The sequence below is a fragment of the Maylandia zebra genome, linkage group LG7, assembly GCF_041146795.1.
Source record: "Maylandia zebra isolate NMK-2024a linkage group LG7, Mzebra_GT3a, whole genome shotgun sequence".
In the NCBI taxonomy this organism is placed as follows: Eukaryota; Metazoa; Chordata; class Actinopteri; order Cichliformes; family Cichlidae; genus Maylandia; species Maylandia zebra.
Genome location: NC_135173.1, coordinates 5,692,241 through 5,719,770, shown reverse-complemented (window position 1 = coordinate 5,719,770; position 27,530 = coordinate 5,692,241). Strand labels below are relative to the sequence as shown.

General features: G+C 41.4%; 1 protein-coding gene across 3 annotated transcripts in view; it reads right to left on the bottom strand.

Annotated features, from left to right (window-relative positions):
- abtb2b (ankyrin repeat and BTB (POZ) domain containing 2b) overlaps positions 1 to 27,530 on the bottom strand; it is a 40,836-nt gene that overhangs the window by 8,929 nt on the left and 4,377 nt on the right. Inside the window, exons 1-4 of one of the 3 annotated variants that reach the window (XM_014409684.4) lie at positions 13,618 to 13,947; positions 12,505 to 12,606; positions 5,422 to 5,571; positions 2,601 to 2,811 (exon numbers count right to left, since the gene is read on the bottom strand). In XM_014409684.4, coding sequence (XP_014265170.1) covers positions 2,601 to 2,791 — 191 coding nt within the window. In that variant the 5' untranslated portion in view covers positions 2,792 to 2,811; positions 5,422 to 5,571; positions 12,505 to 12,606; positions 13,618 to 13,947. Of the gene's footprint in view, positions 1 to 2,600; positions 2,812 to 5,421; positions 5,572 to 12,504; positions 12,607 to 13,617; positions 13,950 to 27,530 lie in introns of those variants that run through there. The other 2 variants (XM_014409683.4, XM_004563387.4) reach the window with 2 other exon arrangements.

Sequence of the window (27,530 nt, the reverse complement as noted above, 5' to 3'; positions counted from 1 at the left end):
GGATATAGAAACACCAACACACACAAACTCTCCAACACGTGAGCATGTAAACGTTAGCTTTGATTCATGGTGCGTTGCTTACCACCATCTGGTAGGTCATAAAGACAGTGAGCTCAAATCATGGTCAGGTGTGTTCGAACGCTGACCTGTCCAAAATGAAAAGCAAAGGCTTTTCTACCTAGGAGGCAAAAATCACACACGCTACACTGGCCCCATGTGTCTTATAAAACCTATAACCCGAAAGGAACTTAAATCAGCTTTTAAAGCGGACCTCATCACAATTTGCCAAAGGGTCAAGGTTAACCACTGATCTTGTTTCAGATTGCAATCGTAAAGGCTCAGATATGAATGGAGACATAACCATAGCTGATGTAAATGCAGTTAGAAGTAAGCTCCATTATTAAAATAATCTCTTTTCCTTGAGGAAGCAGAGGAGTAGGGGGTCTGTTTAGAAGAATGTTGGAAGTGCTGCTTTTTAGTGAAGTTGCAATAATAGTAAAAAACCAAAAAAAAGTTCATTGTTTTTGATCAACTTTTTTCTGTATGTTTAAATAGTGGAGTGTGAAAATAAGACAATAATATCTGCCCTCCCACGCTTTAAGCGCCCTCTTACTCCAAAACAAGATTATTACTCACAACTAAGCACCAGCTTTAAGAGGATCAAAACAAAGAGGGTTTCTCTTGTACTCTCAAGGATTCGGCAATAAGGCTCTCACCAGGCTCCCTCTAATGTCTGACGATGTGGCCCACACAGATCTGGTGGTTTTGGGTTTCCACCAAAGGTTTTACACAGCTCTTAATAGAGGCTGAGCCAGATAGAGGGAGAGGCCCACTGAAGGAGAGAAGCCTGTATCATTACCAGGCACTCGTATTGTAATCACTACCAGGTTTTCACACCACCTGAGTGTGTTCTCTAACATTCACAGACACGCAGTCACAAAGAGATAGGAATATGAACATGCAGAAAGGCAAACCTGTGTGCAGCAGCTGTCAAGAAAGAAAAAAAGCATAAAGTATGATGGGATGCCAAACTGTTTTATCCTGGACACATAAACTAGGCTGATATACATCCAGCATTAAAAACATCTGAGGATTTATAACAACAGCCAGGTGAAAGAAAAGGGTGTATATTTGCTGTTGTGTTCACTTTGAAGCTAACGGGGACTTTGTCTCACATGCACTTTGTCTGCTTTTTATTAAATGCACAGGAGGCAGCTGGGTTTATTTCCATACAAACGTGTAATGAAGGGAAGACAAGGTGGATATTTTTGGTGATTTCACTGTGAAAACATTCATGTAACTATGATCACCTGACAGATGCTATGCCTTCATCATAATCCTAACATGTGATTTTCATTATCAGCATTAAAGGGCAAAATCTCGTCAACAACATTAACTGATTTACTGCTGCAAACTGAACACTCACACCTTAGTGGGAGCGCCAGCACGTTTATATATGCTTATGTTACCTTTAGACATGCCTGTATAAATCAGTATAAAAAATGTAATTAAGCCGCGAACACCTATTGCTGCCAGTTTTTACATTTCTGGCACAAAAACATAATTGAAGATTTCTTTCTGAGAGCAGACCTCATGTGTGTTGGCAGGCACAACTACTTTTGTCATGTTACCTTAACCGAAGGCACATAATCCATCACATTTATGTGAAGTGCTGAATATCACAGTATCAGAACTGCAAACCACTGTGAACAACAGTGATGTAATGCAATGTTTTCGAACGTTTTATCACATTTTTGGAGAATAGAGACGTGACTCGGTTGAGTGTTACTCAACAGTTACTTCTGTAGAAAGCAAAAAAAGCAAGAAACGCTGTAATTTCCCAGAGACACCTCCAAACATACGGAAGGGGTTGGTATGGAAGGTTTGTAGATAAAGCCCCAACTTTTAATTAAAAAACAAGTGGAATGTGCTGCACTGTGTCCAGACTGAGCAAACATTTTCATTCCAAGAAACAACAGGAAATAAAGGGAACACAAAAACTGCCAGACTTTCTCAATGCAACTAAGGAAGATTGAGCAGACCCTAACAAAATTACAGACTATTTCCACCTCTTAAAATTCTTTTAAACACCAGTCTTCAGCCTAATTTACACTCTAAAGGTGCAAGTCACCCTTCTATCGCACTACTGCTGACACCTAGAAGCCTTTTCTTGCTTGTAATTCAACAACAGAAAGTTAACACTTAAATGAACAAAGGCTAATGGGATTAGGAAAAGGATGAAAGTGAAGTGTTGCCTGCAAAAAGCTTTTCACTTCATTGAGAACCCATTTGTTCATTTTTGAAGGTTTCAATTTGGGTTTGTTTATTTGCAGTGGCTACACTTCTGGCATTGACTGTATTTTGGTCAGCTTCATGAATCAAACCGAATCATTTGAAATTACAAATGTATTTAGGGAGATAAGCATCAAATGGATAAAAGGGCAAATCAGGAGTACCACTTATTTTCTGTGAAAGGGGGGGGTCGAAAACAAAATGGAACAGGGTCAATGATTAAGATTAGATCTGTAATTTCACCGCCTATTTTGCACCCAGAGAGGGAGCATCTAAACTGCTTGTGTCCAGTCATGCATTATTCCCACCTCTCTTTGCTAAGTGCCATGCGTGGGGGATCCAGATTGGGATTCTCCATGGACTCCATTTGTGGGCAACGCAGGAAGTAGTAAAGGGTGTGGAGGGCGTCAGGCGACCAGGACACAGGCTGTTGAGGACGGGCGTGGCGGGCAGGGCTCAGCCCTGAACGTACTGAGCTTAGGCGCTGCATGTGGTGCATTGCACGGGACACCAAGTCACCTGGAACCACAGAAACATTAATAGTTAACAAGTCATATGTAATTTAAAAAACTGAAGGTTAAAAATGATTTTCCTGATTCTGTAGTGCAGTATGAAAAATCAGTTTATGGACATAAATGAGTGGCATATTCAAAACTGTTTACATTAAAAGCCCCATGGGCTCTCAGTCAAACTGGATTCCCCCCTCCAACCATGTCTCTAGTGGTATTTGTCATTAGCAAAGCCAGACGACCAGTCTAAATAGCCATTCACCCATGATCAAGGCTCTACTGAACTGTTCATGTAGTAGCAGAGTAGTTAAAAACCCTCTACCGTGAAAGTTATGCGTCAGTCACGTGATAATAGCAATGCTAACATTAAGTCTTTTCAGAAAGTAGAATATAGCGATTTGACAGCGAACACTTAAATGAAAGCTGTTTGTATAATGGTGCTCATCACATGATTCATCAGTTTATACTCTAGCAGTGAACTATGCGCAACTGAATAAAAGTACATTTTGCTTAAAATATGTTCAGTGTGATATGCAAAAATTCTTAAAAAAAAAAAAAGAGAGAGAGAGAGCCAGACCGACAGGAAAAGAGATCTTAGGCATTAAAGAAAGTGTAAAGTGGACAGTCGTCACAGGGACAGGGAAATGGAGGAGGGGCAGGGAGAGGCGGTGTGAACGAGGGAGCCCAGGATGAACTTGGGATCTTGTAACACTCATTTAGCATAATTACCCCCGGGTAAAAAGACAGCACATCAGCTAAGGGTGAAGAATTCAACAGTGCGAGTGTGTTTGTGTGTCAGCATTAAGAGGTTTGGGGTACTTCTAGAGGATTAGGCTGGGTAACCCTCCCAAAACAGACCCCACTTAAAGCTGAAGGGCCCCCTTTGTGATAACCACCACCAGCAGTTGCTCCAGGAGGTCTCGTAGGAATCATTGGCCATGATGGAGAGCCTCTCCTTTCCAGAATATATTGTGCCTTGAAGCAAAACTGAGCTCCGGGGGTCAGATGCCTATGAATAACTTCACTCTTAGATTACAGATATATTGGAGTCTTTGTGAAAGCTGCATTTTCCCATAGCCAGTGTGTTTATTATGCTGCTTCCCCTACAATTTTGGCCATATAGTTGAAATGTGCTGTAGCCTACTATCAGTTATCCACCATGTTTGTGTATGGTGTGTGTTTGTGTGTCTGGCCAAGTCCAGTTGAGTGATCAAGTAAAGCCGGGCAGCTTGGTACAGATGCTCCTGTGTCTGCCTGGTGTCTTGGGCTAGGATCAGAGTGCCAAACCCACCGTGTTTTTGCGGCGTGTATGTGAATTAGCGGACACAAACCTGTGTGTGTTTCTAGGTGTGAATTGGTCTGGATATCAGCCCTGCCCAGAACAGCACAAATTCACCCCACCAGAGAGATGTTGCACAAAGAGACTACTGAGAGAAAGAGTGTGTCTTTGTCTGAGTGCATGTGTATACTTTCTTAATGCCTCACTAACTTCAGCGGTGTATGAACCGTGGCCTTGTGCTTTAGGAACAAACAGCAAAGTGTTAGCTCATTTAGAGAAGGAAATGTATCCCTGCTCCGTCCAACTCTAATATCCACGTTTCCTCTGTGCATGCCCCAAAACTCTCCATCTTCACCTCTCTACCTCTCCATCATTTCCTCCTGACTCTCCACACCTCTAAACCCACTCGCTCCTTAAATTGAATCCTCTGCCATACAAACTTCCATCTCTCAAACTAACTCTATTCCTGTTTTTATCTTACTTGTTATTCCTACCCCTCATTGCTGCCAACTCCCTCGCAGCCTGCAGTTTCAACAGACCACACGTACTGTAGAGTACAGTAAAGCTGTGTGCCTGCATGACTCTGTGTTTACCATCCACGATGCGTATGAATGTCTAGAGTTGTCTATGTTTAAACAAAGAATCCGTCCAATCATTCAAGGTCTAATACCTAATGGACAAATAAGTACCAGGCTTTTCAGCGGCTTTATACTTTGTATTACTACATCAATCCAAAGGAAAACATCAGAAGAAAAGACGGATGCAATTGTATTCAGACTGACAGCAGGCTCTAATAAAGTCAATAAAGTCTGAGGCATGCTGACACAGTCCAAGTGTTGCATTGTGGACCAACTTCACTGAAAAAAAGACTGTGTACTGCTTTGCAAACAAATTACAGATGACAAATGTACAATCTGAGGCACTGTGACTTTATTCTCCAGAGCTCCATGTGTAGATAAACTGATCCGCTGTTTATTTTTAGAAGAGCCGGCATTAGATGACTTGCAGATTCAGGCACACAATGAGACTCGGGACAGAAAGTGATAATTATATGTTATCTTTGTTGCCTACTTTGCTGTCTGAACTATTATTTTCTGTTGAATTAAAAAATAAAAGGTTATGTGTCTTTAAGAGAAGAGCAAGAAAAAAGCATTTGTGGTCAAGCACCAACATTTTTTTTAAAGTCAGGACATTTTATTATTTCTGGGAACTGGTACTTGTCTTTTCTGGCAAGGATACTGTGTAGCTTCACAGCTCAGAGGAATTTAATCAATTAAAACATAATGTGAAAAAATGCTTCTAATCAGGACCACAAACACTATTTACAATATGTATACTCACTGAGTTCAGAGATGCTGCCTACACAGGTAGCCAGCAGTGACTGTTCCAGTGTCCTCAGCTCCAGCTGGGCATAAGCATCCTCCCTGCTGTCCACAGACGACTGTTGGTTCTCTGTGTAGGGACTGAAATGGGCTGGGAGGGACAAAACACCTACAGGCACAGAAGCAAAAAGGAACAGATATTTAGATATGATATGAATCATTTAAATCAACGTCCATAACTTCTGAAATATCCATCAGGACTGCTGTTGTAGAAATCCCTACACGACCGGTATTTGCTCACTGCAGCCGTCGTAATCCTTATAACATGTAATCCACACCACTGAGGGCAACCAAACACACAAGGGAATCTGAGCCTTGCTCTCAGCACATTCAGGAAAGTAAACAGAGCACATAGTGACATGAGGCTAATGCAAACAAAACCAATCAAAACTGTTTTAGACACATGTTGAGTAAAACCAAAACAAAGTTATGAATTTTGTGTTATTCCAAATACTTGCCTTTAACATTACTAACATGTGATTATTTTACCACCGCAGAAAAGACATATGTTGTATGTCTGTAAAGGAATAAGGGTTGCAAAGTTAGTAGATGCATGATGGTTGAGACTGATTTGTCTGATGTATGAAGGAACAGTAAGTGAGACAGAGGTATACTGGTAGATAAGGATAAAAAATTATGGTAGCACACACAGCAACCTTCATTATAACCCAGGGGTAGGCAACTCCAGGCCTCGAGTGCCGGTGTCCTGCAGGTTTTAGATCGCACCCTGGGTTAACACACCTGAATCAAATGATTAGTTCATTACCAGGCCTCTGGAGAACTTCAGAAATGCTGAGGAGTCATTTAGCCCTTTAAATCAGCTGTGATGGATCATGGACACATCTAAAACCTGCAGCACTCGAGGCTTGGAGTTGCCTACCCCTGTTATAACCCATACAGCGGACGTGCTTAGCAGCACTTGCTAAATACATCCTTTATAGTTTTAGATTTTATCATGCAAAAAGAGGAAGTGAAAAAAACACAACTAATCGGGAAACATCTTAATTGAAATACATAAGCAAACATTATAACATGGTTGTTTCCAGCACATTAAAATAATACAATTTCACGAGTTGTGAGACAAAATTCATAATTGTACTAAATTATGAGGCACAGCTACTGATGAAACTATGGCCAATCATGAACACATTTGGCATTTCCTCTTTGAATAAACACTCAGCAGACCCAGTTAGTCCAACCCAACCATCTCCGACAGTTTGAATATGTAATGTTACAACAACAAAAAAAAAAAACCCTGGTTGTCAGATGAGCAGGCAAGGAGATACAATCATTTCTTGCATAACGACATAATGTCCTGTTCTTTCACTGCTTTAATTGCTGTGTTCCAACTAAAATGGATAACAGTAGCGACCAGTCAAAGTAAGAACACAGAGTGGCCTTTTCTGTCTTTCAGAAAAGATCTCCTGGGTAAAGCTCCCAGCTTACCGTATTTCCCGGACTACAAAGCGCACCTGAATATTAGCCGCACAAGCTAAAATCAGGGGAAAATCCTGTTTTGTACATACATTAGCCGCACCTGACTAAAAGCCGCAGGTGTTTCAATGTTGACTTATCATATGTAAGAGAATATGCACAAAGGGAATTGTCAGGAAAGAGATGGCTGTTTGGAGACACACCCCTTTTATTAATATTTTGAAAAACAAGTTATGGGTACATATTTGCACATGTAGTACATAACAGTAACCTACAGCACACCAGAAAAATAGATTCGGACTACCTTTTAGGCTCAGGTGAAGTGACACGGAGAAGAAAAGTCAGTCATTCACCATCTTTCTCTTCTTCCTGCGCTCTAAAACCACCAAAGTCCTCTTCTCCAATGTCGGAAACGAACAGGCTCAGGATGGCTTCGTCATCCACTCTCCACTTCTCTCCTTCGTTGTCACTTTCAAAACCAAAGAAATCCTCGTTGTCAGTGTCAGAGTCGAACACCCTCAGAAGGGCCGTGGCGGTGTCCTCCTCTCCATCATGCAGCAGTCCAGCCCTTCAAAATCCGTTGGTGATCGTGGATGTTTTCGCACTTTTCCACGATGTCAGAATCCACCGGTGGAGTTGGGCATAACTTGCTTTTCGCAAGTTTATCGCCGCTCGTCATCCACGCCTCCCGCTGAATGCGTAGCGCTACTTTGAAGTTTGTTTTTCGCGCTACTTCGTACGGCACTACGTTGCCTGGCGGACGGACATGTGACTAACATACCACTCTTGAACCTCGATCCTTCCGCCAGGCAACGTAGTGCCGTACAACAGCGGAACACACAAAACAAATCGTCTTACGATATGACAAAAATCATGGAAAATCCATAGAAAAGCCGCACCTGACTAAAAGCCGCAGGGTTCAAAGCTTGTGCAAAAAGTAGCGGCTTATAGCCCGACAATTACGGTAATTAGTTTTGCCTGGTTTGTTTTTAGTCTTTTTGGTTGAAAGCAGAGGTAGCTACTGTGCATCTAATTGATCTGAATACAGTTAGCTGCCCAAAAGTTAACCTTTATTTTGGCTTCTGAATATGAAGCAAGCTTTCTGCCAAGCCAGAGGAAATAAGGGGCCGAGGATGAAAAAGAGAAATGGAAAAGAGGAAAGATGATCAGAGCAGGTTTGTGATTTATTTATGAAGCCAGAGGAAAAAAAGCTGCATCATCTTAAACTCTCCCTTCTCTCCCAAAAGGGAAAACATGGGCTACCGTCCCTAAAATGACATTCCCATGTGCTTCCGGCAAGTGCTGCGTTCTCACTGGAATCAGAGTGGGGATGTTGAAAGAAAAAAAACTGCTGAAACATGTTGAAAAAAAATCCCATCATCTTACACTACAGCCTCTTCTTTTTAGTGATACATGCCAGCAAGAGATAACGATACTTTTACTGCTGACAGAATCAAGGAAGGCAAAGGAGGAATGTTGAAAGAACACCAAGGGAAACCACACATACATTTTTGGATATATACTTTTGTTTTAAAGCCTTCAGATACACCAAAATGCCTGGGTATAATATATTCAGTATATTTCATATTTTTGAAATGATGTAAACACATATGAAAAATATGGCAGGCTTCATACTTACAATCTTGTTTCTGGTCTTTCATATAAGTATAGACAAGAGGCAACAGAGGCCTTTGAAAGTGACACACAACTACCACAAGCCATCTTTGGAGGTAAACTGTTGGAAGAATAAGATAGGGGCATTGTATCAAGATGTCCTTTCTCTCATATAGCACCTAACTGAAGATAATCCACTTCAAAGGGCTTCGCACTACAGGAAACACTTTGTTTGGTTTAAGTGATGGTTCTGCCTGCATGGAGCGTGCAAGACAAACAAGAAACATTGCTCTCTGTGAATTCACTGGACAATTACTTGTGTCTCACATATCAACACAATTAAAGATTACAGGGTGAAGGGTTAAGGTTATAGGGTGTTCAGTGTCTGATCTGACTGCATCTGACATTTGCTTTTCCATCAACTAATGTCTAGAAATGTTGAAGGGTGCAGTGAATGTGTGAAAACCATGTAGCGGTCAGCGCCAATGGGTGGAGTTCATCAAAGACTAAATAACTTTGACATGTGATCATGACTGATTCTAAATATGCTGCCTCATTGATAGAGTCATGTGCCAGAGTCACAGTGTGTTTCAGTAAGTACTGTATTGCACTGAGTCTCTGCCCAAACAGGTTAGCAGGATTTGTTCTTATTATACTGCATGATTTATGACTGAGACGAGTCCCCCGCCCAGACAGTAGCAGTCACCTCAGTGCAATTTGTAATCAGGGGGACCTGACAGCTTGAATATCTAAAGGTGTTAGCACTGGATTACTCAACACAGGGTACATGATACACTGACTTCTGCCAAAGGGGAAATCTAGTCTCTCTCTCTCGTACTTTCTCTGCACCATCTGACTCGTATTATATGTGCTGACTCCCCATTCCAACACAATAGAAACGGCTGGCTGTGGCAGACTACTACTGCTACATGCCACACAAACAAATTATACACAAGCTCCAACTCATTCCTAATCACGGATGAGCACAAACACACCAATACACTGTCATCTGTCCAGATAAAAGAATGCAAATGTGCATCACGTGCAACGTCAGCTGTGATTTTATATAGAAAGGCCTCATGGGAATTTGGGGGGGTTTCTACAGTATTCTACAAAGGCCTTTGGCAATCTTTCCAAGGAAAGTTGAGGGAAGTTTGTTAAAACCCATGCTGCATACATGTGAGACAGGAGTCTGATGATTTCAGTTTCTCTTCCTCTGTAGATGGAATACACCTCAGGTGCTTTACTGTGTGTACACAGTCATGCTTTGTGGACACTATAGCCACAGTGGCCTCAAAGTCAGAGTAGTATGCTGTTTGTCATGTGCAATCAGAAGAACTCATTCAAATATAGCTTAGTTCAAGCTGTAAAAGCAATTTTGAAAGATCTGTCTTGTTACTGTGGGTGAGTAAAAATATGAATATGAAGGTGCAAGACTTGTCTTTAGAAACGAGCAGTGCTATAAAAGTTAACAGTTATTTTGACTCCCTGTAGTTGGATTTATTAACAAAAAAGTCAAATTGATGTTATTTCTTTCCTCAAAACCTTAACTTAAAAAGAGAAACCCATTACTAACATCGACCTGGTTTCAGTTGTGAAGCGTACCAGCCTCAAACTGAAAAACTGAAGCTCTTTAAACACGATGCTTGTTGACCTTTCAAGAATATTAAGCCTATATTAGCATGTTGCAAGAAGATCTGAAGCAGAATCTTTAAAAATGTTAACACAGCTTCAATTTATTCTGTAATATTTCAAAGCTGTGGCAAATGGTTAAAACCACTTAGTGTTTCTCACAGTCCCACCCCGTTGCTTGCCTCACCCTGAACCCGAGCCTGCGTCATTTGGGCCTGATGTAGGTCTGAAAGCCAACCAGGGCCTGTCTCCACCACCACTAAATAATATGAGTACCAGCAGCTCCAGTACTATGTGAATTATTTTTCTCTGGGAGAAGCAGAGGATAAGATGATAGGATGAGGGCAGGGAGGAAAGGGACTTAGGTCGCAGAGCTTTATAGGAAGACAAATGAGTCATGTAGAAAAAAAAAAGAATATAACTGAAGAGGAACTGGGGGAAAGGCAGGAATATCTGAGACTATGAAGAGAGCGAGGCACGGGAAGAGAAGTGACACAAGGGATTCATTCTTTTGTGGTCATTATGGTTCCATTTCTGAGGCTGACCTTGCAAATGTCATGTGGGGAATCTCGGCAACAAATCAAAGCTGAAACTTACCACAAAGCCTATGGCAGTTCCCAGCCCATCTCAACCATCTCTCAGGAGCGTTACTGCTGCTCCTAGCTTAGCCAAGCTATCACTCACGACTATGTTTGACATGCTGTCGAAAGAAGGTCAGAACAATCCAACAACTAACTTTTTGGTGTGCAGAAAGTTTTTTGAATGTAGTCCAGGGAGCCTGTCACTCCATGTGTCTTTATAAGTGGTGTTACATGGTTTCAGTTTCAAAATTGAAAAACTAAAGTATAAACCGCAATCTGCAAGGACAATATGCCAAAAACTCTGACGGAAGAGCTGATGAAAGTTGATGCATCCTTGCCTTCCTTCTTGTGCCTCGACCCTCACTCTGTTACTCTTGTGTTATCTCTCAGTGCAACAGTTTGTTCTACTTGAATAACTTGTTCAGCAGAAATGCTTTGTAGCAATATTAATAGGCTGGATATCTAGACTCTGGAGGACATTACTGCTTCTCATATCACCGTCCTTGGGAACTTACCTATTCAGAGCATGTTAGGCATGCCAGGCTTTCAGACTGCATTTTAAACTCTCAGAAAATAACTGTCATACATAACAAGGCAAGAACATCTGTGTGATTTTTAGATTTTAACTTTTCGGTTTAACTTCTTCTTCCCACTGGCAAAAAATACATTCTTTGACCATAATTGGTCTGTGTGTGTTAATCTGTTTTGTCTACTGTAAAGAGAGCGTGTGAAAGACACAATACATTGCTGCATATTCTCACTGAGCTGATAGAAAACTTGAGACTTCTCACACACAGCATGCACGCGCACACACACACACACACACACACACACACACACACACACGTAAACACCTGCCTCTCCTCCTTTAACAGCCTCTTCATTCATTACAGGGTGGATGGATCAGAGAGTCAAGGAAAGGGGGCTTCAAAGACACTTCCCCTGGCAAAGAAGGAGCTCTGACTCTGGTTTAGGAGGCTATAGACTTGTCCCTTTGTGGAGACTGGAATGTGGACAATCACACAATAGTACAGTGTTTGAAAGAGCTGTCTTTGGGCGTATATCACTCCCACCGTCTCTTGTCTTTGACACCACAAACGACCACACTCGTGCTTCATTCCTCTCCAGTGGAATCCATTGGCCAGATGTGATCCTTCACTCATAGACCTGACCTCTTGTTTTCCATATGTAAAGGCTCCAAAACACCTGTTTTTCCACACTTCCAACGTCACCCGCACAGCCCCATTCTTTTGTTTCTTGGCATTCCGTCTTTAACACGGCATTGACCAGGATTTGAGAGAGAGAATAACTGTAAAACTGATGACACAATTTTATTACTGTATATGTGTATATCTCTGTTGAATCACCATGATTAGTTTTGGTCAGCTCCACTGACTACAGTACACAGTGTTAAAAATATACATTTTCTAGCCCTGGCAAACCCTCCTAATGATCTTATCTAAACAGATTTTTTTTGTAGGACAAAGAACCATTCAGAAACTTGAAGTGGGTATTAATATTTGGGCTTAAAATAATCTAGCATTTGACAAGTTAGCATACAAGTTTGTACAACCTATGTGGAGCATGGACAGAGAAGCATTCATAAGTCGAAGCTGCTGCCATTTAAAATCTTAGTATTCACTAAAGTGACCATACACTGCAGTATTTGTGTTCAAATCGTTATGGTTCTGAATTAAAAGGCAACAGAAGCTAAGCCTCTCTTTCATACGCAGTCATGCACACACCCAGTCACACACCTTTCAGCCTGAAAAATCACAGACCTTGGTAGACAAGTGAAGTGAGGTCTGGCCAACATCCCTCTGACACCTTTGGCAACCCCTGGCTTTAGGGGGGCACAGGTCAGAGGTGGTCTTCAGCTGGGGCTAAAAAGGGAAGTAACCTTATCAGCTGTGTAAATGTAGCGTCCTGAAGTCACTGACTGAGAACAATTACAGAACACACTAAGATACAAAGTTACGTGAGAAACTATTTTCTTTACTAGAAAGATATGTAGGGTAATAATGGGCTACTCCTGTCCTCCAACTGCTCCCTTAGAACTGGCTTAAAAGTAAGTGAGTAAAACTAAGATCGGAAAACAAGCATTTAAAAGTGTGACATGTAATTGCAATGCCTGTGCTGAAAGTCTAATTTCTGCATTGTTCCACTGTCAGAAGTCAAGCCAAAAACCCAGAATGGAAAGCCACAAAGATTAGATCTGAACCTCCATGTAGGGACTACTAACGTGAACAGAATGTCTGAACTTAAGGTTTTAGGTCTTACTATTTGAACATCAACAGATATTTTTTAAAAGTGTTACTTCAACCATGAACTGTGCTGCTCATTTGTAAACTTCAACAAGATGGATAAAAGATCTAACATCTAGACATGCTCAAAGCCATGCTGACAAGCCAAATTAAGTGGTTCCATCAGTGCAACAATATGACCATTGAGCTGTAAATAGGGATGGGTATCGTTTAGGTTTTATCCGATACCGGTGCCAAATCGGTACTTTTGAAACGGTGCCGGTGCTCAAACCGGTGCTTAAAGAATGGAGAACACAAAATTGGTCCAAAAACCTCTCATGTTCAGCTGTTTTTTGTAAAAAGATAACAATGTTAGCCTTTTCTGCAGCTATGGGGCATATATGGTATCACTCTTGGCTGGAAGCAGTGCTTAAACAATGGAAAAAACACAAACTTTGTCCTAAACCTCTCATGTTTAACTGTTTTCCACTTTTTCTTTGGTCATTTTAGCCTTTTTAGCCAGGGTGAAGGGAGTATCTGCCATCAAACAAGAGGACAGCCGCATGTAGCTATGATGATGTTAGCTAGTTCACCTTACATGCATTAATGTAATAACGTGGTTAGCCTACTCAACGTAAATTAGCTACTCACGCAGAGAAGAACGGCTGCTGCCACCATCATCCGTCATCATTTCTGCTACACTGGCAGGGCTAGGGGCCAGGACTCTCCTCTTCGTGTTTTTGGGGGATGTTGCATAACAGGCAACCCACCCGCAGTAGATGTGCACGGTGTGAGGTCTCGCAGCAAGCTATCAAATACGGCGCATTTCTCGGCTTTAAAAAAAACGCTATGCGTCGCCAGGTGTTTCATCGGATTTGAGGTGTTACCTCCTTTGACAGTATCACAGTATCAGCTTAAAGCACTTGTTGCAGGCTGCTGAGTTTGTATATTTTGCTATGAAGTACAGCCAGACTTTTGACCGCTTCGCCTTGGGCATTTTAATCTGTAGCTCTGCTCTAACAGAACGTACGTACCTGGCCCCGCCTACTATCCTCGGAAACGTAAAACGATTGGCTAGAATCTAAAGTGTATCACAGCTCAGGAAAAAAAAGCACCGAAATAAAGCACCGAAATGTGCGCTGTTTATGTCAGAACCGGTGCCATCATGGCACCGGACACCGGTACCCATCCCTAGCTGTAAATATGCTCTGCAGTAGCATACCTACAACCACCTCCAACACACTTTCACTCATATTAGGAGTGGCAGGATTCAGGAGGGCTGGCTTCGGTTTCCCACAGACTTGAAATATTACATTAAGCTCCACACAACCAGCCCTAATCCTAAACATGACTTCAGCTTTCTCCCCTTATCCTCTGCCTTCCTCTTACCCTCTCTAATCATGTTTTATATTTTACACTCCAGGCTGACTGTGGTGCCTGGGGTGAGCTCGTTTTATTCAGAAATCCCCTTTTCCATATGCTCCATATAGTGTGCAGGAAAGGGACACTATAGCTCTATTATTGGATGACTTGTTTTATAGGGTTCGCTGGCTTGTTGTACAGTACTCAGGCTGTAACTATACAGCACAGGGAAGCTGGTCTTGTTTCTCTAATGACACAGGATGATTGTCATTACGCACACATATAAACATAACCTCAAATCCACCCTCTTGTAATCAATGCCCATGAGGTGAAGCCCTTAAACAAAACTACAAAAATAAAACAGGAAAAATAGAGGAGTGCAAGTATAATAGGAGCAGTGTAACTGTGCTTAGGTTTATAGACAAGTTCTCATTATTGTCCTTTTTAAACATCAACAGATCCATCTGCTGAGTGTTGTCTTATGGTCTTAATAAGAGTGGACATTATTGCCTGTAACAGATCAAGGGCTGGCCTTTTAAACAGAGAAACAGTTAACCTCCTCATGGGCTGTAGGCTGGGCAAACACGTACAAATTGTCTACGTGTTTGCATGTGAGTGTGTATTTGCGCTAATTGCTCCCTTTCTGTCTCTGTGATCAGCTCATTTTCTCTCAGCTGGAACTTGAGAGTAGGAACAAAGAGCCAGTCAGCTTGGATGGCAGACAACATGGTCATTGAGCAACGGTCTGAACCTGAACTCGACACTGACTCAACTCTCAGTAGCACATGCTAACAAAAATGAAACAATATTACAACAATCACAATCCTCAAGAGTCCGGTTTATAGGAAAAAAGGAGAAATCAGCTTTACTGTCCAGCTGGCTCTGTGTGTGTGTGTGTGTGTGTGTGTGTGTGTGTGTGTGTGTGTGTGTGTGTGTGTGTGTGTGATGGATACTTAAAGCCAGAACTTTGAAGGTTAAATGTGATTTTTAGCTGGCAGGACCAATTCACAGCTTCAGTGATTCATGGTACGTGCATGAATCCACTACCTTAGTTTGAAGTTGATTCACATAAACGCAGTACTTCTGCCACCATTAAATTATCACACTACCCCCAAAATAAACATGAAGATGACGACAGAAATAACCCTCAGCAGCATGAGGCGGTTCGATGCACATGGAACTGTTTAATTATCACTTCAATCCCTCTCTATGTCTAACGCCTTTAAAAAACATTTTGTGACTCACCATTTATTAGACTGAGCTTCTAATTTCTCTCAGCTCGCTAATTTATTTTTTCTTTAAACAAACTAAATTTAGCATTCACAAATTAGTCTGGGCAATATTTAACACAATTTCAAGAGTGGCGTCCACAGACAGTCACACTTTCAAAAGCTTGAGGAGATAAATTCACACACCGTATCCCTCTGAATGTCTGTGTTCAGATATAAACTTTTTTCTACTGCAGCATGGTTCTCATAATCCAAGTAGTGATTTTGATAGTTAGGCTTTGGAGTCTGATGTTTTCAAAGAATTGGATCCAAATTCCCCCTTGTAAATCTAAAGCAGTTTTCTGCTGATTAACATTCCGGGTTTGCCTAGGCAGAGAGCAAAAGCATGATGCAGTGAGTCAAACTGGGGGCTGGAAACAAGGCTGGTGGGGTGGTGGGTAGATTACGATAAGTACTGTAGGTCCTCTCACTCTTTCAATCACTGCTTTGCTTCCTTATCTTTGTCACTTCTAAGCTAAATCTGTTTCCCCCTCACTGAAACAAACTGATACAGAGGGCAGCAATCAATCAGATCCTGTTTTAAGCAACACAACATCCAAAAATATTAAACAGTGAACAAAAAATCAAGATGCTAAATAAGTGAAAGAGTAGAAACAAACCTTTTGTCATTCAGCATTATCAAGAAAAGCTCCACGTTTTGCATACTGCTCGTATATTCTAGTTGTATACAACTGCATCATAAAATATTCTGTGATTACAACAACATAGTCTGTGTAATGTGTAGCACCCAAACAAAGTAAAGTAACTCGAGCAAAGACACTTTCAGTTTAAGTGATTAAAAACTCCAGAGTCAGCGCAATGAATGTGGAAGGCTATGATGTCTCTTGAAGACAATAAAGGATTTGTAGAGTAGTGCTGCATTAACCCTCTTACTACTACACATTCCAATTAAACCTGCATTAAGAAAGGACAACCCACAGACATCCCATTATAGCCTGCCATTGGTGAGATAAATACAGAGGATGAATGTGCATCATTTCATGGACATTACAACTCATCAGCATTTCTCAGCAGCAGTGAGTGAACAAAGCTGAGCTTTGCTCAAAAGGCCAGCAGTTCTTTGTGTGGCGTAATTAGCAGGGCTGGGTCCATTTACATCTGTCTGCCTTTACAGGCCACTGATGACAACAACAACTGTCCTCAGTACAAAAAGACAGGAGATAGTTCGATACTGGGAGGGGATGCACAATTGTAACGTTGTACTTTGAAAGCGGACAGAGCACCTCATGCAATTAGTCAGGAAATCAATGTCAGTGATGGAACATCTGCAATATTGCAAATAAATCAATGAGCCACCCTAACCTCAGGCACAAATGATGACATTGTGATAAATGTGCTTGCTCCAGTCTGGCCACACACATATAAAAACAGAACGAACTAATTGTATGCGCCAATCACTGACATGTCATAAAGAGCACAAATGATGGGGTCATGTGTCAGTCTCACAGATGACAGCAATAAGCGGATCAGAGCACTAAATATCCTCCGTCTGTGCGACCTAGGTGCGTTAGGGACCGGCAGGGTGTGTCAAGATGTCGACCTCTTTAGCAAGACGTAGTAAAATAGCTTTAACCGGACCAGTCACTTTATTCAATATGCTCTATGACCCATCTGACACCCACTGAGGTTTACAGCTCACCTATGACCCCAGCACACCCCTTATACGCCCCTTCACACACACGGAACATAGAGGGAGTGTCCGCACCTCCAAACAAAGCCGACTAAAAGACCATTCCTGTATTCAGTTATGTAATCTCTTGACCCCAAACTCTTCACATACATAAAGCCACAACTGGACACACAAAGACACATATCCACCCTCTTTTGTGTTCATGAGGTAGCAAGTGTCCACATGGTGGTCAGCGATACAGGAGACACGTAAAAGCTAAACAAAGCGTCATTGTGTCTTTACTCTACTTACAAACATGCCGATGGCATAGTGGTGGTGGGCACGGAGTTTGGGAGTTCTTGTGTTATCTACTCTGTTTTCCTTAAATAAGCTCAAAATGAGAAACTGAGAAAAGAACTTACTAACTTTGTGGTAATCTGCATATATGTGAAACCACAATGCCCTTCTGTACTAAAACTGAAAATACAGATACAGTGTTCGCTCCAGCGATTCTCTGCTTCCTGTAGAAATGATGACTGTGCTTCTCTGCATTTCTGGACTTGAGTTCCCATTTTGTGTCATGAGTGTGAGAAAAAGAAAGAATGAATAGAAAGAAATAGAAATAACGAACAAAGAAAGAAAATTAAAGCACCAGGCTGTGTGAATCTGGTCTTGGCCACTCAGTTTATTTTTGTGCACCTCAAGATATAACAAGACATGAAAAAGCATAAATCTCTGTCTGGTGTACCCATTTATTTCTTATTTCTGTACTTCTGACTAACTGCAAGCCGGCCAAATATCACAAAAAGCAGTCAGTGTTAATATTTCTGGTTAAATAAAAAAAATGACTCCACTAAGAAATACAAATACTGCAGCAATTATGTTAAGTCATCATTATTTTGTAGCACAGAGTAACCAAACAGTGATGTGTGTCCAGCACAAATATTTCAGAAGTCTATGATGAGTTTGTGTTGCTTCTTCTCTATAGGGGGCACCTGCTCACACATTCCACAGCAGCAATCATGGGAGCTACACAAATAAAGTTGTGGGAGGTGAGCATGTGTGTGTATACAGGGGTTATGTTTGTTACTGCGTTCCCAGCTGTTGCTTCTGCAAGTGCTATAGACAAGCTTCGCTCATTACGTCTCCTTTAAAAGTTACTAGGAGTTCATTTTAGCAACTTAACGTGAGATTTACCCCTGAGGTACGTTTTATTGGGTCTTTCCACTATTGTAGCTCTGTGAGTACGAATGTGTGTGTGACTGTGTGCAGTCAAGACGTAGGTCAAGATGAGTCTCTTCCATGGGTCTCTGTGGACCACCCACTGAAGCCCCATGCTCTAAGCAGCAGATGGGGGAAAAAGGCAAGCATCCCAGACAAGATATCACAAGAGACTGTTGCCTTTCTCAATCTCTGCTTCTTACAACTGCAAAACCAGAAAACTTTAACAAACAGAGGATTGTAAGAAGTACAAACCATGCAATGGATGAAGTCAATTTGCCTTTAAAGAGATTAATAGCTTTGGCAACTAGTGTGTGTGTGTGTGTGTGTGTGTGTGTGTGTGTGTGTGTGTGTACACATTTCTTCCTGAGCATAGCAGAAGAACTGGTCACTTTACTTCAGCTGACTTTCCCACACTGCTACCCAAAGCCACAATGGCTAAATAATAACTGACAGTCTGTTAGCTCTTCCTAACACAAACACGCAAAAACTCACACCCTGGCACACATGTGAATTTTATATTACCAACTATATCCTTTACAGAAATTAATATAACCTGGCAGGAAACAAATGATAAATCATTGTGACTGACACTGCTTGAAACATATTCGCAATCTTAACAAAATAAGAGGGTATAGCGAGTGGAGAAAAGTTTCCAAATTGCTGTACAGTAAACCCACTCAGACCTGTAATATGTGCTGAGTGTTGGGCTCAAACCACCATGGGTATTGTTAGTAAATCATGACTATTGAGAGGTGCTAGCCACATCCTGACCACACACAATAAAACACACACACCCCTCTACCCTTCCCAAAGAAAAATAACTGCCCAACAGCCAGAGACGCTTTAAACAGGGTGGTGTGCGTGGGTGTGTGAGTCTTGTAGAGGAATGTTTATGTGTAACAAATTTGAGGAGAGGACTGTTATTGCATGCACACATACACAGATCCAATACAAATGAACAACCTATTTTCATTCTCCTGTTCTATATGCTGCTATAGTCTGACTGTGTGTGATGATGACAGCTGAGCATATGCACGGGTCTCGCCATCTTTATTCACCATCCCCTGCAATTCTTTCTTGACAGGCTTTCACTGGGCAAAATCTCTATTTTCTGCCCCATAATTCCACAGTTTTTAAAACTCTCTCTAACTTTTAGTTCTTGCACTTCCTGTCCCATTCCAAGACAAACAATAATGCTTGCTTTGCCCACACGGGAAACCCCAGAACCACATATGGCTAGACAGACAGCAGGAAAGGTTCATGGGATATTTCATTCAACTGCTTGCCAAGTGTTCAGAGTTGGGTCTTGGAATACCTAACCTCATAGGTTTAACACACACACACACACGCACCGACACACATGCATGCACACACACACAGTGTTTCCTTACCCTTGAACAATTCCCAGGCTCCAATTTCAGCCCCCATGCAATCTCAGAAGGGCGTTCAGAAACAGGAGAGTGATAACAAGAAACATTTTTACCTTCAACCACTTGAAAGAAACATGAAGAAAACAGAACATAAGATACTAATGATGAGATCTAGTGCACAGAAGGAATTCTACATAAAGACAGTGATATATATTTGTATATATATAAAAAAAGAAAGATTTTTCTGGTCCACTGCTGAAAGCCAGGGTTAACCTAGCAGTCAAGATCTATACAATATGATACCCAGAGATCGCTAAATATATTTAAAATAAGACCTCTTGGGTGCGTTTTCATGTGAACATAATTATGCTTTCCCCAGTCATCCTCTCTGGGTAGCAGGAGTCTGCAGGAGTGTGCGATACAGATTTGCATGGGAAGTCTCTGGCTGACCTTTGGCCAGGGGTAATTGGCAAGACAGAACTAGAGATGAGAAAAGAAAGAAAAAGAAGGCAAAACAGGGAGGAAAAGGGTTTGGAAGGTAGAAGACGAGGAGGAGTGATTCCTTGATTTTGGTTTTACACTGTGGTGACACACAAACCATCTTGCAGAAATGCAAATGAACTCATACATAACAAAGACAACCACAGAAAAAAAGCCAGAGAGTGTTAAATGGAAAGTTGCATGCAGTGTATGAGCCAGGGCATGAATAGCACTTGACCTGTCAGCTAACTGCTGACCTCACTACTCTGTAGCTACTAACACAAGTTGGCCAGAGGGTAATTATGGGCTACAGAGCAGCAGTCCACAAGAGCCAAGAACCACTAGGCAGGTTCAGCTGTGTTTTTTCCCCTCTGTGCTTGTCCCTCAGGCCTGCTTTTCTCACTGTGCAATTCACTACTTTTGAGTAAGTCCATAATTTATTCCTCAGTATGGACATGTTAAATTATTTTAAAACACACATTCATAACCCTTCTCTCTTCCTGTCTGCTGGCAAATTGTACCAAAATCAAAGCTCAATACAAATCTATCATTCAATCACTGTCTCACACATACAAAACACTATGTCACTGGTTTCCTTGTAATTAGATGATGAAGACTCTCGCAGTAACGCAGAGTAGCAAGTGTGACTGATAAGAATAAAGAGCCCTCTCTTTATTCTTATCAGGGGGGGGGGGGGCGGCATGGAAGGAGAGAAAGATGGAGCCTTTGGGAAGCTTCCAGGGGTCAGGGCAAGCAGAAGCTTAAATCAAGTTGTTCTTTCCCAGCATGGCGCTGGAGATTATAGCTATCCATTCAGATATGATGGATGTAAAGAATGTGTGTTTTCTTTTCCACTTTCCTTTCCTGAAAAGCAACAGATATCACATAGAGATCCCAATGAGGTTAAGAAGTACTTGCTATCACAACTCCATTCAGAAAACAAATAAACCCGCTCCATGCTGATAGTGTAGGTTCCTTTCTATCTGTGTCTGCCCATTTGCTACTTATCAGACTGTGCTTATATCTCTGGTGTTTTTGATTTTTTTGTCTTAGTGTGCAAGCGTGTTCTGTTTGAGTTATCTTTGTATATTCAGACAGCAAGATAGAGCCACAATGTTATCAGAGTCAGAGAAGCACCAAGACTTCTCCTTCCTCAGTCTCCACATTTGGGCTTTCCTCTCAGGCTGCTGTCGTATGTACATTCTCCCTCGTTCCCCTGACATCAGACTGCCTGGACTGTGGAGCCTGCCTGCAGACCTCATGTCAAACAAAGCCTTTCAGCAAAACAAATTAAGGCAGTTATGTTGAAATGTTTGCATGGCACCACCTGAAAGAGTAAAAGCTGTTCTTTTTGGCTGGGGCTCGGCTAACTGGCTGGGTGTTGGCGTTGCAATATTTATGACTTGCTAACCCTCAGGCTGACTCCCTCCCCACTGCAAGCCTTAAACTCGCAACACATATGCCCCCTGCATCTCCATCATGCAGACGGACACACCCTTTCTTAGCACCTGACTGGAGTACTGAAAGGCTCCTTCTGTGGTGGAGGCATTTCCTGCCAGGCTATAGACAAGTATGTAATTGCTCGGGCATTTGTCTAATGGAAAGTCATGTTGACCAGCTCCACAACATTATTTTTCACCTCTGTTAACTGGGTAGGTTTTAGATTTTAACTTATTTGTGAATGAGCTTTTGAGAATTCCTTTATAAGACTTATTAACAGAAGCGCCACAAGGCTATATGCGGTGCGTGGTCTAATATCTAATGCAAAGCATGTGGAAATAAGAATGGGCTATAATTAGTCACACTTGTATTTACAGGCCACGCTGGTGGAAGAAATGTCTAATCCTAACACGTTTAAAAATCCCATTGGGCTCACGGAGAGTTAAACCAAATTAGGTTTGATGAGCTGATGAATGTGTTGGCATTGAGGCTGTTTTCTGAGGCTGTAATTTGCTCCTAGAAGTCTAAAAGAGGGGAAAATATTGAGTATTTTAGTTTAACTCGTGCTCTGTTTAACTCCTGTCTGACTCACTTCCTCTACAGCCTCTCCATGCATAGACAAAAGCAATACAAACTCACTTCAGATCACTGAAGATACTAATAGACCAATTCACATTCAGAGAGAATGCAAGCTAGACTGCAGAATTAATCAATGCCAATAAACAAATGAAAAAAAAAACCAATAAAAAAATAAATAAAACTGGATCACTGTCCACCCTTTTTCTTAAGCCCTTAACTATTAGATTTTTTTTTTAAGGTTACATTTCTCTGAACACGTTCAACAAAGCATCCTTTCACTGGTATAAAATTCCTACCACATAACACGCTTTCCCCTCCACAGCTCAGATTATATCAGTCCTGGAGAGGAAATAGTGCTGGTGTCCAGCACTGTCTGTGACCCAGCAGTGACACACAGATGGCCAACACAACACAGAAACAGAGAGCAGATGTGGCTAAAAACACAGAGGCCATCAATTCGCAGAACACATCCAGTCAAACACACACTTCCATGGACATGGGCCCACATATGTACACAGTTAAATACAGATGTAGCCCAAATAAGCGGGATCGTGCCCAAGGGACAAATCCAGTGCAGACACATAGTAACACAAACAGAGTGTTAGGTCAGAATTTTCTTAGTGCAACAGCAATAGCATTTAAGCCCTATAAACACAACAGAAACAAAACCTATGACCTATGTATAATGGCTAACATTTTCAAAGGAAATGCATGGTGATTATGTATAACTAGGAGTCTTTAAAGTCTGGAACTTGGGAACTAGGATAATCTGATGATGTCCCCACAAACTCTGTCCTCAGCGTTAATCTAACCTTTCATGTCCAAAAGCATACCTCTTAAATCAAAGTGTATGTCAGATATTCTTAAAGTCATACTTTTATTTCATCAAATGCATTTCATTGTTGGCTTTTCCTAATAGTAGACATCCTCTTTTGGTTACCTATGAGATTTGATCTGTTTATTTCAGTTTCAGGAAGGAGTACACATGTGGTGGATTTCTGTACAGATCTTATCGACAGAAAGAGGCTTAAGTCTGGAGCAGAGGGTGTCCTGTCTTGACAGAGTCTGCTTTCCTGTGCCCACATGTGTACTCCATATGGCTCCTTCCCTGCACTAACCACAAGGGAATTCCAGGAAACCTAACTGTACATGGTTTTTGGTCTAAATATGCTGTGTGCTGCGGTGGCTCTTTTAATCACCACATATCCATGTGGATGACCATGCCCCAACAGGTGATGTTTTTAGAAGATGGCACTGCTGGTTAGAAGGTTTCAGATGCAAAAAAAAAAAAAAAGAAAGAGAGAAGATATACAGCAGTAGGATTGGATAGAGAAAAATAACATGTGCCAGAAAAGACTGGAATATGACTACCTGATATGCTGTTACAGAGGTCAAATAAATAAATAAATAACCAGATTTGATAGGCCATACCAAGTGAAACATTTCAGATGAAGCCAAAGAAGTCTGCAAATCAGCACAACTTGGGAAAGGGTTGATATATCCTGTGATGTGGGCAAAATCTGCTGAGCCTCAGAGTTTATATACGTGTTGTTGTTGATGAAGCTGCAGGCTCGACATGCAAACAAACACATTCCAGTGTCTGGTGAAGAAAGATTAGACAGTTCAGGGAAGGGAAGACTAAACAAGTAGTACCCTTACTTACGATGGCAATGATAACCAACAGCCATACTCTGCATCCATTTCTGTCACTGGTCACGGGCATTTTGAGAAATTTTAAAAAGCAAAACTCCTCTTTGGGCATTCAGATAACTGCATCTTCTTGAATTCGGTGAAACAGAAGTACCGTAGACAGTCTCCACTCATCACTGTGCTCATCACTGTGTTTTAATGCCTTTGTTAGCTGTCACTCTGTCAGCCCTTAATCAACCATGTTGACAGATAAGGCTAACTCAGGACTGCACACAGTCCCAGTATGCACACTGCAGTCCCTCTTAAAAGCACAGATACCATCAGAATCGGACTAGAGGCAGAAATGGATGAGAGTGCACGACATCAAAGCAGAGACAAGCGCAAGAAATTTCAAAGGCTGCAATGACCTACTTCTGACATGTATGCACACAACTCCTTTAACCTGTCAAAATGGGCACTGTGCTCACTGAGCCTGACACACTTACCAAAAAGCTTGTCATAAATGCTGTTCTTGCATTGTGCTTGCTTTTTATTTTCCATTGCTTCCATCCTATTCTCTCTATCCAACTTCTCCCTCTGGAAAATTGGCTCGTTGTTCAGGGAGTTAGAGAAACTACTCCCATCGTTAATGCAAACTATGAACCAATGCTCAACCTGCGAGTGATGTACTGCGAGTTGGGCCTTGGTTTGTCCCAGTGAGGAAGAAGCTGGTATGTAGTGCATAACAGCTTGTTCTAGCCATGCAATGGCAACTATTAAGCTAGCGTACTTGTGCAATTTTGTTCGTCTTTTTTGTACTGTTAACTACACTGATGGGAATAGTAATACAAAGACAACAAACTACAATAAATAGTGTATTTGGATCCCGAAGGACTAAGGTGAAATACTCTACTTGTGTAAATTTGCAAATACTCATGTGTACAGTAGTGTATGTGCATATGTAAATGAATATCAGTATGAACTCAAGTGTGACTATCTCGAGGGGATAAATCTGTGTGCACAACGGTGAGGCTACCAGCGACTGTGTTTGCTTTTCCAGTGCAATATATCTGAGATCTGCAGTCTCCACACACTGCTTCTCTGACTCTGGTGGACAAAGAGGTCACTGACAGAGTCACAAAAAGCTCCCTCTTTCAGCTTGTTTACAAAAACAACAGTTTAGACTTTAAAGGAAAGAAGAAGAAAAAAATACTTTCCAAGCTCGGCTGAAGAACATCCAAAAGAAGCTGTGCCCTCATTCAGCACTGGCTGGAGTGATCACAGCCTTTACTTTGGCTCCCAGGCTGCATGTACACGCTGGAGCAATCCTCCACACAGACTCTAACTCTTCCTCAGCTGCAGACATTTGGCTTGAATCTACCTGGCTATATCAAGTCGACTCCAACAGATTTCACCAGAGAACGCAGCACAGAGTAATTAAATCCAATCCATGCTCACAAAAATGTGTTTCCTCTTAAACTGCACACTTCCCGATCCTTCTCCATGCAGCCCTCCCATCTGATCTATTTGTGTGTAATTAAAACATTACAACCCAATCACCCACAAAATGGTTCTATATTGACTACAATGGCTGGCTTTAGTTTTGCTGGGGGATACAAGCTGCCGAAAGGGTGCATTCCAGCTAATGCCTATTAGCAATTACAACCATGATGCCTGGCACTGATTTTTTTCAGAGTAAGAAGCAGGAAAGCTGATTATTTTAGTAGGGGTTTGTGGTTTGACACAGACTTAGGGAGTTATTCAGAGTTTACTCTTTGGGATATCTGTGAATGGAATGAATGTTTAAAGGCAAGGCAGAACTGATCTGCACTGGCCCAGAAACAACCAAATAAAGGATTGAATGAAATATGAATAAAGAGTTTGTGTGCATCTGTGTATAGAGATATTTTTTCTCTTGTACTTCAGCTAGAATGAATTGGTTGTGTTATTAGGTTAGGTCCTTTATAGCCATTTGATTGGGCAGATCTGACAAAAAAAAGCAAAAGAAACATAAGCACAGAAAGGCTACTGTAGTTTAACCTCCTTAAAGGTTTCAGAAATTGGTGACCTTCTTGCTCACATCCAATCATAGATGTACATCAACAGTGGCTTTCTGATGACATGCAAATCTACACTGAACACAAAACAAACAAACAAAAAAGTGGTAAAGTGCATTCTTCTGCTGAAATAGACCACTAGTATCAGGGAATACCATTGTGTTGTCAATGATCTCTAAAGATATCAAGTTAGGTGGTGCTTTGTGTCAATGCAACATCCATGTGAACATGATTTCTAAGCTGAGCTCTGCCTACAGTGTCACACTCTCGGGTTCGGCAAATGAGTCACACTGTTTTAACTGTTTAGCATTCAGTGATGAAGCGTTTACACTTAAACACCAAAGTATAAATGGTCTCACGCAAACACTGCAGAGACGCGGGCAGGAGTATAAATAAAGCTCGTGTCAGCCCTTACACTGAGATGATGCAATGCACTGTTATTCCTCTTAGATATTGCTGACATTCAGGCAATGCTCCAAGATGCCTGGTTAAAGATTGCAACCATTTGCCAGCCTGTCATCCTGCTTCCCTCATTAGCTTCCCGAGCTGTAATCCCAGCCCTATGGACAGAGGAATGTGACTCTCCCATTGCACATTTTTCAGTGTAAACAGGTCAAAGAAGTTTTATAAACATTTAACTTCCCCAGTTTGCTGACAGAATACCGATTTCCAATATTGAGATTAGAACTCTGAATCTAGACACAAAGGAACAACTGCTTTCAACTTTGCAATCACTATTTGTATGTCACTTGACCTCTTTCCCATGAATATCTGCCATGCCCATCTCTTTGGTTCCACTCCCTTCAGTGATTTACTGTAAACAGTGTTAAGAAAAAACGTGACTCATGCTGCTGTAATATGATAGGAGGTACATTGCCAGAAGGCAAAATAATGTTAATACAGTTTTATTAAAAGAGACAGGAGTTATACCTGAGGTGGTTCACAATATGAACTCCAAGATTATTGTTTGACTTTATTTTCATTAATTTAACAGACACAATCACCTGCATGAGAGGATAAGAAGTCAGTGATAGTTTCCTGGTTCGGTGCTATTGGCTTTTTACTAGTCAGACAAACCATTCGTGCAGTCATATCTGTGAAAGCATCACTCATGGTTTGCCAACAAGGGTCAGTATCCGCAAAGCCAAGTATAAGAAACCACATTTAAGTACAGTGAAACACAGCACTCTAAAGGGTTACTGTTTTTACAGCTGGGACAACACAAGCAACCACTGCAATCAGTGACATTGACCATTAGTGTGAATGCAGCCTGGTACATGCAGTCACAAATAAAGCTTTAACACAAAAGCACGAGAGTTTAGTGAAGCATTAACCCCATCTACTAAAGCTTTAACACTTAGTTTTGTTGGCCCTTCAAACAAATGTCTGCCGGCAGTTTTCAAACGGGTCACCTAAATTAATCCGTGTGGATATTTAGGAAAACGGGTTTGTTGTTAATGCTCGTCTCCAACATACTCAACACTCTTGCGAGCCCTTAATATTATTAACATTTTTAGGTTTTTTT